This window comes from Pseudophryne corroboree, chromosome 4 (genome assembly GCF_028390025.1).
Source record: "Pseudophryne corroboree isolate aPseCor3 chromosome 4, aPseCor3.hap2, whole genome shotgun sequence".
Taxonomy (NCBI): Eukaryota; Metazoa; Chordata; class Amphibia; order Anura; family Myobatrachidae; genus Pseudophryne; species Pseudophryne corroboree.
This window is the reverse complement of record NC_086447.1, coordinates 177,652,368-177,666,924: the sequence shown is the minus strand read 5'-3', so window position 1 is coordinate 177,666,924 and position 14,557 is coordinate 177,652,368. Positions and strand designations below refer to the sequence as shown.

The window sequence follows — 14,557 nt, the reverse complement described above, 5'->3', positions numbered from 1 at the left end:
AACAGCAAGAAATGCAATATATAACACTTTATCTTACACACACATATACATTTATTTTTTACCGGTTATTGTCCTGTTTTTACAAGTCATGGAAATACTATTTTATTAACCTTCATTTAAGTGGGGTAATTAGGAAGGCACCAGGATGCAAGTATTCAATTATTGCAGAGGGCTGTCGGCTTTCTGTTCATATAATACATACATACACACACACACACAAACATACACACACTCAAGACTCCACATCACCCATACTAACACACACTTGATTCCCAAGCATGCGCAGTGCAAAATCACACAGAATATGTCTGCATCAGCCCACAGTCCTGACTGACAAGTGCTTCCTATCACAGTCAAAATTTAAGGTCAAGGGTAATGCCAGTCAGAAATTAGTTACCTATATTTTAGGCATGATGCTCTCTATTATGAAGGACCCATTTATCAGGAAAACCGTAATCACCCAGTACTACGTATAACAGATCCCATGACAAAATATAATACCTTTATTTATAAATAAAACGGATGAAATTGTGAGTTGAATACAGACACGACCCCTGCCATAGTTACAGCACAAGGTAACGTTGAACCTCCCAAGCATGTATATTAAACACCCCCGCTTGTGCAGGGAGCCATGCTCTGCTGACCTACACTAGTGATGAGCTGCCGAGTCAGCTGCTCCCCACAGCTGGGTACAGGGAGCAGGGCTCAGTACATCTATCTGCCATGGATTACACTCAGTGTGGCCTGAAACATAACACACACCATATGGAAATAACAAACAGGAAAGGGATCTGTGCAGCCATTAGGGCAGACCGGTTCTCTAGTCCAGCCTAATCCGTAAACTGGGGCAATGACTCCAAATATGTAAATGGATGCTTCAAACTGAAGCAAAGCATAAGTGAATCGGCCTCTTGCACCAATTTATTCATCCTTATCTAAAGAGTGCACTGACGTACATATTATGCACCTAAATATAGCTTTACTGCTGCTAATACTGGTCTTAAAATAACAGCGTTTATAGCAGACAGAGCTACAGAATAACGCTTTACCACATTCAGAGATGTATATGATGTCCTGGAGCGGCTGTCTGTATATATATATCTAGTGTCACTGTGGTATGCCAAGAACCCTATCATTTATTCAGAAAAGGCTTCCAGTTACCATCCAGATTAAACATTGTATCACTTCATTATTATCAACACTGGAACAATTGTTTGTTTGTTTTTCCAACCTTCATTTTACATTTTAAATCAAAATAGTTATCCTCTCATAAAGCTGCATCAGTTTTTTTTCATTTAAAGAAAAGAAAAACACAAAACCCCAAATAACTTTTAATATTACAGTATATTCCTTGTATTATTAAATGAAATGAAAACAAAAAACAAAACTCATTTTGGAAGACAAAGTAGCACAGGTGATTTGTATTCAGAAGTGAGAGACCACATAAGATCACAGTAAAGGTATATTCACATAGATAGGAAACAATGGGGCAGATGCATTAAGCCTGGAGCAGTGATAAAGTGGAATGTGATAACGCATCAGCCAATCAGCTCCTAACTGTCATTTTCAAACCCAGCCTGTAACATGACAGGAGCTGACTGGCTGGTGCGTTATCACCTTGCACTTTTTCACTTCTTCAGGCTTAATACATCTGCCCTAATGAACCACCGTTATAAATCCATGAAGTGAATCTGTAACTCCCCTATTTTGGTTAAGTTCTTAAACTAAACTACTGCAATCTAGAGAGTGAAAGACAAAATATTGGTGCTCATTCTATGTAAAGGTCTGTACCAAGAATTCTCCAAAGCATAGGGGGCTCTGATGCTGCTGATGTTGCACGCAATCCGATGTATATTTTCTCGCAGCCCCTTGGGGATTTGTAAGTCCGGAGGTACCGTAAGAGCAGCATATAGCGAACCCAGGGGGCTATAAACCCTATAGAGCTTTGCACACCCATTACAAATAAAGCGGCAGAATGAGCCATGTTACAGGGGAAATACTAACTTGTTCACTTAATAAGCAGATTGATGCTAGCATAGTTAGTCTGTGAGAAGTCTTATACAGATACCAGCGCACTAATAATTGTATGTATAAAGCAGATGACCAGGATTCAGTATATAATACCGATGGCCAACAGTGGCATCCCGGCCACCAGGATGACGGCAGCGGGGCGAGCGCTAGTAAGCCACTTGCGGGCTCGCTGTACTCCCCACGCTGCAGGCACGGTGGCTCGCTGCGCTCGCCATAGGTTATATTCTCCCTCTATGGGTGTCGTGAACAACCACAAAGGGAGAAAAGCCTGTGGCGCAGGGATTCCAGCGCCAGCATTGTAGCGCTGGGCAGTATCCCGGCGTCGGCATTGTGATCGCCGGGATCCCTTGCGGTGGGATCTTCACCACTTCCCGATGACCACCATCTAGCTAAAGATAGATTTAACCAACTCTCCAGCCAGTCGATTTAATTATTTTTTTATTTTTTTTAAACCTAGAGAGAAAATAAAAAAAATGGTACCAAATGATCTGTATAGAGGAGATACAATAACTACCTCTAAATTCTCACACTCCTGGACAGAGTTAGACGGTAGGCCAATCCACTTAATTTCTTTCTTCTCCTTTGAGATAATGTTCATGGCCATCAGTACATTGAGGGCATCATAAACTCTCCGCCTGATGTTCTTCTGGTCATAGGCCTGAAAATAAATAAATACATAAGAAATGAAGCAACTGTACTAAAAACTTATACCACAGTCAGCGAAAGTGACAACTCCTTGGTATAGCATGTTGATCACATTATCTTCCGAGCCCCTGAAATAATGAATAATAATATAGGCAACACCACCTTTTTTTCTGCAATAGAATCTAAAGTAAATACAGTGCATCCGGAAAGTATTCACAGTGCTTCACTTTTTCCACATTTTGTTATGTTACAGCCTTATTCCAAAATGGAATAAATAATTTTTTTCCCCTCAAAATTCTACACACAAAACCCCATAATGACAACGTGAGAAAAAGTTTTTTTTTGAGATTTTTGCAAATTTATTAAAAATAAAAAACCGAGAAATCACATGTACATAAGTATTCACAGTCTTTGCCATGAAGCTCAAAACTGAGCTCAGGTGCATCCTGTTTCCACTGATCATCCTTGAGATGCTCCTACAGCTTTACTGGAACCCATCTGTGGTAAAATTAGTTGATTATGATTGGACATAAATTGGAAAGGCACACACCTGTCTATGTAAGGTCTCACACTTGACAGTGCATGTCTGAGCACAAACCAAGCATGAAATCAAAGGATTTCTCTGTAGACCTCAGAGACAGGATTGTCTCGAGGAACAAATCTGAGGAAGGGTACAGAAAAATATCTGCTGCTTTGAAGGTCCCAATGAGCACAGTGGCCTCCATCATCTGTAAATGGAAGCAGTTTGGAACCACCATGATTCTTCCTAGAGCTGGCTGGTCGTCTAAACTGAGAGATCGGAGGAGAAGGGCCCTAGTCACGGAGGTAACCAAGAACCTGATGGTCACTCTGTCAGAGCTATAGAATTCCACTGTGGAAAGAGGAGAACCTTCCAGAAGGACAACCATCTCTGTAGCAATCCACCAATCAGGCCTGTATGGTAGAGGGGCCAGATGGAAGCCAAACCTTAGAAAAAAAGCACTGGCAGCCCGCCTAGAGTTTGCCAAAATGCACCTGAAGGACTCTCAGACCATGAGAAACAAAATTCTCAGGTCTGATGAGACAAAGATTGAACTCTTTGGCGTGAATGCCAGGCGTAATGTGTGGAAGAAACCATCACCTACAGTGAAGCATAGTGGTGGCAGCATCATGCTGTGAGGATGTTTTTCAGCTGAAGGAACTGGGGGACTAGTCAGGATAGAGGGAAAGATGAATGCAGCAATGTACAGACACATCCTAGATGAAAACCTGCTCCGGAGCACTCTTGACCGCAGACTGGGGTGGCGGTTCATCTTTCAGCGGGACAACAACTCTAGTACACAGCCAAGATATCAAAGGAGTGGCTTAAGGACAACTCTGTGAATGTTATTGAGTGACCCAGCCAGAGCCCAGACTTGAATCCGATTGAACATCTCTAGGGAGACCTGAAAATGGCTGTGCACCAACGCTTCCCATCCAACCTGATGGAGCTTGAGAGGTGCTGCAAAGAGGAATGGGCGAAACTGCTCAAAAATAGGCGTGCCAAGCTTGTGGCATCATATTAAAAAATACTTGAGGCTGTAATTGCTGCCAAAGGTACATCAACAAAGTATTGAGCAAAGGCTGTGAATACTTATGTACTGTACATGTGATTTCTTAGTTATTTTATTTTTAATAAATTTGCAAAACTCTAAAAAAACTACTTTTTCACATTGTCATTATGGAGTATTGTGTGTAGAATTTTGAGAGAAAAAATGAATTTATTCCATTTTGGAATAAGGCTGTAACATAACAAAACGTGGAAAAAGTGAAGCGCTGTGAATACTTTCCGGATGCACTGTATACCCCAAAGGGTCCAAAAACGGAAATAAAATACCAGCCAATCATGGTAACATGGCAGTCAGGAGCTGATTGGTTAATATGTTATCTCTCTCCAAGCCTTGGTGCATCTCCCCCATAGTCACATTGGTACTGATTTATGTTAAAGTTGGCAGAACCAGAGAGCAGTGAGGAGCCTCCAGATGCACAGAGCTAAATGGTTGCAATAAATTATCCTTGCAACAACATTTACACATCACGCAGATCAGCACCACTCTTCCGTAGAGGTGACACGTCTGTAAAGTGACAAGAGAGGCTTTACTGAATAAAGCTTTGGTTCTAGACTATGTGGACATTGCCATAAGCTTATTCCGTCTTTGGCGGGAAATGTGCTATGGTAATGCTGAGGGGGGGGGGGGGGGGGGGGGGATTGTTTGCTGTTAAATCAGCTTTTAAAAAGCAACAGAAAATCAACTGGTTGCTATGGGTTACTGCTCCCTTGCTTTATTGTTTTTAAATAAAATAAGTCTCTTCTTTCATTGGCTATTTACTAGACAACACAATTAGCAGGCACAAAGATCACATCTGTGGACATCAGGACAGACACAGAGCAGGTTAGTTACTAAGGTTCACCCATCAAGGGATGAAAGACACAGAAGAACAAGGTAAAGAATGTAAAGGTCACTCACGGAGTCGGTGGCTAGGTGACCCGCAGAGTTGGTGAATTCCGCCACCAGTTCATCAGCCACCTCATTATAGGACGTGGTCCCTTTGGTTTGAACCTTCTCACAGACCTTCATAGAGAAATGCCGCAGCCCCTTCCCACTCTTCTCCCCTCTTTTGCTTCTCTTACTGTGGATTTCAGAAAACTAGCATTAGCCATTACAAAGCGCACAGAGGTGGAGAGCTTAGTAAATATAACGGCTTACATAGATTAATAGCTATCCATAGTTAACCGATCCAAGTGAACAGTCATGTTGTAATCTCCATGGATAGCTGTAAACCGTGAACTAGCTGAAGGGGGATCGGTATGGGATGCTGGCGCGGGGGATGCCGAATGTCAGTATGCAGACATCGGCATCCCGAGCGCCAGAATGTTCGCAGGGGGCTTCGCTCGCCACAGGTTCTATTCTCCCTCTATAGAGGGAAATCACCTACTTCGCCGGTATAGTACCCCTGTCGGGATCCTGGTGTCGGTATTGAGACAGCCAGGATCCCGACGGGCGGTATTTTAACCACATACCGTTGTGTGAATGCAATTTCCCACTTCTGGCAGGAACACACAAGACATGTCCGCTCATGACCCTCGTTCAACTTTGCATTAGCCCATAAAAGTATTAACGCTATGAAAATGTAAAATAATAATCAGGAGGTGACTGACACCTACTTTTAGCCTAGTTTAGTTTTGGATCAAATAATATATTTAGTTAGGGACATAGAGGACAAACAGTGGGTGCAGAACCTAATTGTAGGCCTACTGCACAGAATGTACCCCAAATACTCAGTGCTACTATATGCTGCAGCAAATTCAGTGTGCAGAGACAAAAAGATTCTCAGATGATAGAAGCACTTCCTGACAAGTGGTTGCCACAGTGGCGAGCCGCTCGCTAGAAGCATCCCCAGGGATTCGTTCCAGAATCCTTGTTAGGAATAGCCGGAGGCAGTGAATAGAAGTGAAAGAGTCGGGACGCTGCCAGGGACCAACTGGCCTGAACTGCTCAACGTTTACTGGTCACAGAGAGAGGGGCTTTATAGCATCCGTAGTTTCTTTCAAGACTTCGTGTTCTGTAGTTTATAGTCTTATTTGCATCATCTGGCGCACACACTGCATAGGATAATGAAAATAGACATTTAGCAAGAAATGCTGTAACAAAATAAAATCAGCCAACTACGGTTCACTATGAACCACCTGCACTTTCTGGGCAAATTCTTCCTATTCCTGGTATGGAGTCTCTCCTATTCCTGGTATGGAGTCTCTCCTATTCCTGGTATGGAGTCCCTCTTGCACACGTTCCATCTTTCTCTATGGGAAGACAGTTCTGTAGCGCTGCTTGCACATCTTAACTCCAGAGAGCTGTATTTTGTTTCCATAGGAGTAAATTAATTACCTCCGTAGACCCCTCAAGCGTCAGGATACCTGGATCTAGTTTCCACCCGTCCCATGGCATGACCTTTCTATCTCTGATAATAGAGAGCCCCATACACTCCCCTCCATATCACCAGGTCTACCTTTCCCTCCCACGTGTATTCACATGTTTAGCTATCTACTGCTTACCTGTCTGAGAAGTCAGATTCTATGAATTCTCGGGTCCGTTTCCGATCCCTACATTAAAGAAAAAGTACACATCAAAAACTATAGGAAAGAAGAGCAGAATAGGCAGATTCTTATTATTTGAGCATTTGCTAAAGGTAGAGACAATGATACTTCTATCCATTCACTTATTGCTATAGTTTTTCCTCATATTTGTCACGTCTATACATCTTTAAACATATAATATCTGAATGGTGCAGAAGAAATAACAGTGTTTTTTATTACCCCTATAAAGGAATCGAGGGGGACGGGGGGACAGGGTAAGAACCAGAGACAGTTCTGCAGAGTGATAGCAAAGCAGCAAAATCTGGCAACATGCACAATATAACAATAGAGGAGCAAGATTTATAGAGTGGGCAGAGAGATTAGTAAGGCCTCACTGCCTAACAAGCAGGAACCACACACTGACAATTACCCCGGGATCCAGCTGGTCGCATCTGTGATGTGGCTCTGAGTGACCATGGCTGAGGTGGCTGCGGTGAACTGTCTCCCTATGAGAAGATCTGCTCCCGCGCTCAGTCTCTGGGGAGTGCTTATAATCTACAATGACAAACAAAACAATGACATTATATTAGTGAACCCACCATAGTGTATAAAGCACAGTCATCCTGTTTATCTGTTCTCATGTGAACTAGCAGCAATTCCTCAGAACTGGCCCTCAGTTTTCCTTCAGACAGAGAAACTCTCTACATTCCCAATTCATTAGGCCATACATGGACAAAGAGTGACTCTCCAGTCGTAACTGAACTACAAGTCCCAGACTACCCTGCCATTCTCTTGTCATATAAGAGATGCTAGCTTTGAGGATGGAAAGTTCCCCAGTTAGAATGCCAGCAAAGAGGTGATGAAAGTAAGGAGAATAGCGTGTAATCCTATATGCAGGGGACACATTACATCCATTGCTGCACACAGGAGCCTCTCAGCATAATACAAGCTAACAAATACATGTTCTGACTAATCCACAATCGGATCAGGAGGTCTCTTCGCGAATGTTACGGTAGACACAGCAGCAGAAGGCCTGCAACCAGCCCTTGAGGCAAAAACAGAACCGGTATAAGACACAGGCGCATACATATTCTCACAGACACTGCAGAGGACAAGGAACGTGCTGAAATTGCCGATGTGTGCATGTCTTTTTACCAGAGAAGGCACATACCTAACATTCTGTAGGTTACATTTGCTCTAAACATTTCAGCTCATTACCTCACTTTGCAAACAGTACAGCCATTAATGGGTTAATCGTTGTGAGCCAGAAGCCCACAGCAGGTGCATAGAATAAAGACTAATGATGGTCACATGGGAGATCCAAAAATGGTCCAATCCCTCCTAGTCCAGTCAGAGGCCCCCCAGAACACACGTCACTGATGCTCTTGGCTGACCCCCGCGTCCACCTCTCCGCTTTGATCTCCACCGGAAGCTAAGCTGGGACCCCAGGCTGCGACCCTGCACTGGAGGCTTTACTGCAGGTCTCAGAGACCCACAGAGAAAGACAGCCGCACAGTGACAAGCATTCATACATCTTCTCCGGCTGCAAAAACATTTAATGCCGTAGCCTGCACTGCACAAACCTTTCATACTGGCATATAGGTATTTTGTCCATTCATGACTGTAGGAGGGGTTTGTACAAATGGTTTCAGCTCAATTTACTGGCTAGGTCGTTCTGCTGTTTACCGTTACAGGGTAAATATGGAGATGATGTAGTGCTCTGCTCTGACCTGCTCTGGTAACATGGGAGATGCTTTGCATTTATATGCATAGGATCTGGAATGGAAGGAGCAATCGTCTGAATATTTTTTTTCTTACGTGTTCCAGGCCACACAGACAAGGACAAGACTATAGTCAGTAAGCATTTATACATGCACAGAATCACTGCGTATCAGCGGATCTGCCAATTACACTGCAGTATTTATTCAATGGTCTTAGACACATATAGAGAAAAATCTCATCTGAATTGGCAATCTTGAACATTGACAACATTCACAAATATTTCTGCAGAAAGTGTTAGTGAAAACAGTTTACTATAGCGTTCAAATTCACAAGAATAAAATATCTTCATTAAAAAAACAAAACACAAGAGGTAACTACAGACTTACGTAAAGCTACAGAAGATCCGCGTAGTACCAGTAACACATACGCTTACACAGGTTTTTAAAGATTAGTTTTGATAGCAAAATACACATTTGCTATTTGCGGCAATCTCGCAACGGATCGATTTGATGTATCGATTGCTACACACTATAATGTAATGGCACCACATCGAACATCGCATAGTCCCATCTGACATGCGGCACAGCAGATGGGGGCCAGAGCAGATGGGAATATGAGACCACACAATTCATCAATGTACATACTACACAATGGTCCTGCAGTCTGGTACCATGATTGCAGCACAGATTGTATAGTGTTTACCCAGCTTAACAACAGAAAAAGAACCCCTACTGTTACAATACTCTGATGCTAGGTATTACAGTGGACAGCCCATTGCTTATACACAATGGGAGGAACAATTTTGTGGCCTAAACCAATATACATGGGTATGCCTTGTTACGTCACTAGGAGCTAGCTGCAAGATGTGCCTCGTGCCTCAGTCCTGTCACCGCCTCCTGCTGCAGTCACAGGTGAACCACTGGCTCAGGCCCAGGAATGGCCTGTGTGTAAGAGATGGCCCTCACTTGAAGTGCACGTTTTAGGGACATTTTGGTTTGCAAACCGGTCTGCCGCTTTAACTCCACTCTTAAGGGGTGTGCGTGTTAACACATGGGAACAAATAATTCCCAATCAGGTCCCTAATACTGTTAAAGAAAATACTGCCACAGCCGTCTGGCCCTGTGAAAACCAATTAAGCTGTTTGCTTATCATGCAATAGTTGCCAGAATACCGCGGGTAATATTACCTTGTGTCTCTCCTGCTCAGCGGGTTTGTTAGAGGAATTATTTTCACATGTGCAGTCAGACATTCCGAACGCTTTCTCACAAACAGAAATTTCACTTTACTTTCCCAACGCTTAACGACAGCCCGACTTAACCCCTTCTGTCCATGATACACAATGGGGTAACAAACAAGTGGCTATTCTTACAATCGGCAAAAGTTCTCCACACGGAGTTTTGGATGGGTAATCCCACGAAAGTCCTTTTTCCATGGAGAGGTTATGCTCATGTACTTTGTAAGTATAATGTCCTGCATATTTATCAAGGCAATGGTGCATTCACAGCCCCCCCCCCCCCCCCCCTCTTCTTTTTTTCCAAGAAATAAAATTGACAACAAACTAAATATAATTTAGTTCCACCAATGGCCTTATTCATCAAGCAGTTTTTTCATAAAATTATGCAGGAACAAATTTCGGCATCATTTTATGCATCACTGCTATGTACTAACAGCTTACTGCGCAAAAAGCTAACTATTGGTGCAGATCTATATCACCATCATCATCAAATGGGGACTACGATATGAATCCTGTGTAGCAAACTCTGAAAAGCAAAGTTTTTGGACTTTGCCCTGCTGGTTTACGCCATGCTCAGATGGTATAAACCGCTTTATGTCTATAGAGCAGTGGTTCTCAAACTGTGTGCCTAGGCACCCTGGGGTGCCTTGGGGCACTTGATGAGGGTTGGTGGTGTAGGATCAATTCAAATTATTTACAGTCAATGTAATAGACAAAACCAGTGCTCGTGGCATCCAATCATAAAATACGTGGACAAACAGAAGTGAATCCTGACCCTCACCACATAACTGATACTAACAATGATATATAAACACAATTTACCTCATGTAATTTTTTTTCTGAATTTCTCAATAATAAACTTTTGGCCTAGGGGTTCCGTGAAAAAGATTCCTATACGCTAGGGCTCAGTGACTCAAAAAAGTTTGGAAACCACTGCTATAAAGGCATTCTTGTAACCTCCGTCCTACTCCTGAATCTAACACAATGTGCAGATTCCGCAAATGTGAAAGACTCCTCTAACATGCAGGCGATATAACTCGCAGGGACAGCGGTTAGTGCAACCAATGTACCTATGAGTTAACTTTAGTACATACTATGGATATTTCATTCAGAATACGATACTGACTTCATAAATCATAGCAGTGCTGCGATTATTAATGTATAGGACCCACAGTCTCTATACAATGAATTGCATGGATAATACAGGCTGTACACATAACTATCAGAATCTCCCAACTATAATGAATGTTAGCACTGTATCAATTAAAGAAGATGATAAAAATGTTTTGGGCCTAAAGACGAAACAATGTTTTAGAATATAAATAGCAATGTTTTAGCATAATAATGTTTTAGCATAATAAAATATTTCTAAAAAAGATGGCCAGACCAAAGTACTGCTCAGCCGTCTCCAGAGAACACCAGTTCTGACACATTTGTGCCTCCCACTGGCCGAAAGGGATATTGCATATATAAAAGCACAAACGTCAGAGAAATATACATGTATAGATTACTTTTTTTATTTTTTTATTAAACTTAATATTCTTCTATAAGTAATTTTAAGATAAATCATGGGCATACCGTAGAAGTGGAGGAGGCAGTTAAAAACATTATCACCATCACTGTTTTGTGGTAGTAAATTAAGTGAAAAGTAATTTTTTCTACATTTTTGGTTGATTACATTACTTATCAAGAGCACCTCTGCATGAGCCAATATAAATAGGAGACATGCCACACATTACAGGGAGCTGTATTTGATTTACTCCGCATTTCCTTAATTGTCCCTTTAGGAAGTATGCAATTTGCTGCGGTCATCTCAGAGCTGTTGATTTTGCCCCTCTGCCTATTCAATTGAATCCCCTTTTTCACCCGTTTTTTAGGGATATTTTCACCAATGCCTTTTAACCCTTTTTTTTTTTTTTTGTGAAAAGGCATTGGCAAAAAAAGCCTCAAAATCATTGAAAATGGCCTGCGTTTTCACTAGCACAGGTAAGAACACATGTGGATTCGCTGATCCACATGATTTTCGCTCCTGCTGAATTTTTCGCCTAGGCACGGGGGCATGCTATTGAATAGGGCGAATCCCCAAGTCTCGTTCTCTCACATAGGTGAAAAATATGGACCGAATTGCTTCTCCATGCTCTCTGTATTTTATGTACTTCATTGTTTCTGTAGTGTATTATGTTCATTCTATCTGTTAAGTACCTTTAGTCCTATTGGAGAAAGCGCTATATAAATAAAATCATTATTATTTTTGTCTCCTTTAGATTATAAAATCAGTGTAAACTTCCACAGTGCTTAACCCCTTCGCTGCTGAGCTTCCTGTGTTTTGGCACTCTTTGGGCTACTCCTATTCCATCAATAGCAGTAATTATTTATGTAGCATAACACAAAAATACCTATTTTTGTTTGTTTTCAGTAGAGTTTGACATTTGAGAAAATATAATTAGTTTGCTAGTTTCTGCTCACCGCAAAGGCAATCCACCCAAAATGGATAAAATAGCAAGAATCCAACTGTGGGTACATTTGTTTGTGATGTGCAGCTCATTTCACAAGGGTGTGCACGGAAGGGAACCTAGGCAGGTATACTCTCACCCAATGGCTATGTCTCACCCAATTTCCTCCCCCGTGATATCATCCCCAAACTCTTTCCCCAATAACTATTATGCCAAACCGTGTCGGACTGGGGAATGTAGGGCCCACCTGGGGAATGCAGTGGTAGGGGTCCATGTTTAGGGCTGTGGCCACTCCGCAGAGGGGGTGTGGCCTGCCACCTCATTGGTTTGACTAACCATTAGAGAGTGCAATGTCTGGGCCTCTTCATAAATATATATATACAGTAAATTCAACTGCTGCATGCATGATAATGTACCAGTTTAATAACAGATTAACAATGCACTGTAGAAAATACACCAGGCTTTTTCAACCAGTGTGCCATGGCACACTAGTGTGCCGCGACCAGTTGCAAGGTGTGCCGCGGAACCAGAGCAGCTTCCTGCACCTTCAGAGTGAACTGTTGGCCCGGGCTCTTCTTAGAGGATCAGTTATGCTCTGGCCGTGACCTATGCCTTGATGATGCGGCGGTGTGATATCATAGGTCACGGCCGCCGCTTCTCGCCACCCAGCCAGCCCACTAGCCTGTATCCACTGCTTTCCTTGCCCACCCACATCAAACACCTGCCTGACCGCCCGCTGTTCAGTATTCGCAGCACTCCACTATGAACAACCCCCACCAGTGAGGGACAGGGAGGAGGACAGCTGACCGGTAGGGGCTAATATTTGTTATGTTATTTCTCCTGTGTGGAGCATTAGGATTTATGGGGGGAACAATGTGAGTTCATGTGGGGAGCAACATAATTCATGTGAGGAGCAATGTGATTAGCCTACACACAAAAAATAATAAGATTTTACTTACCGGTAAATCTATTTCTCGTAGTGGATGCTGGGGACTCCGTAAGGACCATGGGGAATAGACGGGCTCCGCACGAGACATGGGCACTTCAAGAAAGAATTTAGATTCTGGTGTGCTCTGGCTCCTCCCTCTATGTCCCTCCTCCAGATCTCAGTTAGAGAAACTGTGCCCGGAAGAGCTGACAGTACAAGGAAAGGATTTTGGAAATCCAGGGCAAGACTCATACCAGCCACACCAATCACACCGTATAACTTGTGATAAACTTACCCAGTCAACAGTATGAACAACAACAGAGCATCAGTTCAACCCTGATGCAACAATAACATAGCCCTTATTGCAGCAATAACTATATACAAGTATTGCAGAAAAAGTCCGCACTTGGGACGGGCGCCCAGCATCCACTACGGACTACGAGAAATAGATTTACCGGTAAGTAAAATCTTATTTTCTCTAACGTCCTAGTGGATGCTGGGGACTCCGTAAGGACCATGGGGATTATACCAAAGCTCCCAAACGGGTGGGAGAGTGCGGATGACTCTGCAGCACCGATTGAGCAAACAATAGGTCCTCCTCAGCCAGGGTATCAAACTTGTAGAACTTTGCAAAAGTGTTTGAACCTGACCAAGTAGCAGCTCGGCATAGTTGTAATGCCGAGACCCCTCGGGCAGCCGCCCAAGAAGAGCCCACCTTTCTAGTGGAATGGGCTTTAACTTATTTTGGCCGCGGCAATCCAGCCGCAGAATGAGCCTGCTGAATCGTGTTACAGATCCAGCGAGCGATAGTTTGCTTTGAAGCAGGAGCACCCAGCTTGTTGGATGCATACAGAAGAAACAGTGACCCCGTTTTCCTGACTCTAGCCGTTCTGGCTACATAAACCTTCAAAGCCCTGACCACATCCAGTAACTCGGAATCCTCCAAGTCACGAGTAGCCACAGGCACCACAATAGGTTGGTTCATATGAAAAGATGACACCACTTTTGACAGAAATTGTGGACGGGTCCGCAAGTCTGCTCTATCCATATGGAAAACCAGATAGGGGCTTTTATGTGACAAAACCGCTAATTCTGACACACGCCTAGCCGAAGCCAAGGCTAATAGCATGACCACTTTCCACGTGAGATATTTTAACTCCACCATTTTAAGTGGTTCAAACCAGTGTGATTTCAGGAAACTTAACACCACGTTAAGATCCCAAGGTGCCACTGGAGGCACAAAAGGAGGCTGAATATGCAGCACTCCCTTACAAACGTCTGAACTTCTGGTAGAGAAGCCAACTCTTTTCGAAAGAAAATGGATAGGGCCGAAATCTGGACCTTAATGGAACCCAATTTTAGGCCCAAATTCACTCCTGACTGTAGGAAGTGAAGGAAACGGCCCAGCTGGAATTCCTCTGTAGGAGCATTCCTGGCCTCACACCAAGAAA

At 43.1% G+C, this 14,557-nt stretch overlaps 1 protein-coding gene across 3 annotated transcripts in view; it reads right to left on the bottom strand.

Annotated features, from left to right (window-relative positions):
• Positions 1-14,557, bottom strand: part of TFDP2 (transcription factor Dp-2) — a 112,743-nt gene that overhangs the window by 35,737 nt on the left and 62,449 nt on the right. For 2 of the 3 annotated variants that reach the window (XM_063915581.1, XM_063915582.1), the window contains exons 3-6: positions 7,200-7,324; positions 6,749-6,796; positions 5,163-5,325; positions 2,546-2,689 (exon numbers count right to left, since the gene is read on the bottom strand). In XM_063915581.1, the coding sequence (XP_063771651.1) occupies positions 2,546-2,689; positions 5,163-5,325; positions 6,749-6,796; positions 7,200-7,324 (480 nt within the window). Of the gene's footprint in view, positions 1-2,545; positions 2,690-5,162; positions 5,326-6,748; positions 6,797-7,199; positions 7,325-7,987; positions 8,266-14,557 lie in introns of those variants that run through there. The other variant, XM_063915583.1, reaches the window with a different exon arrangement.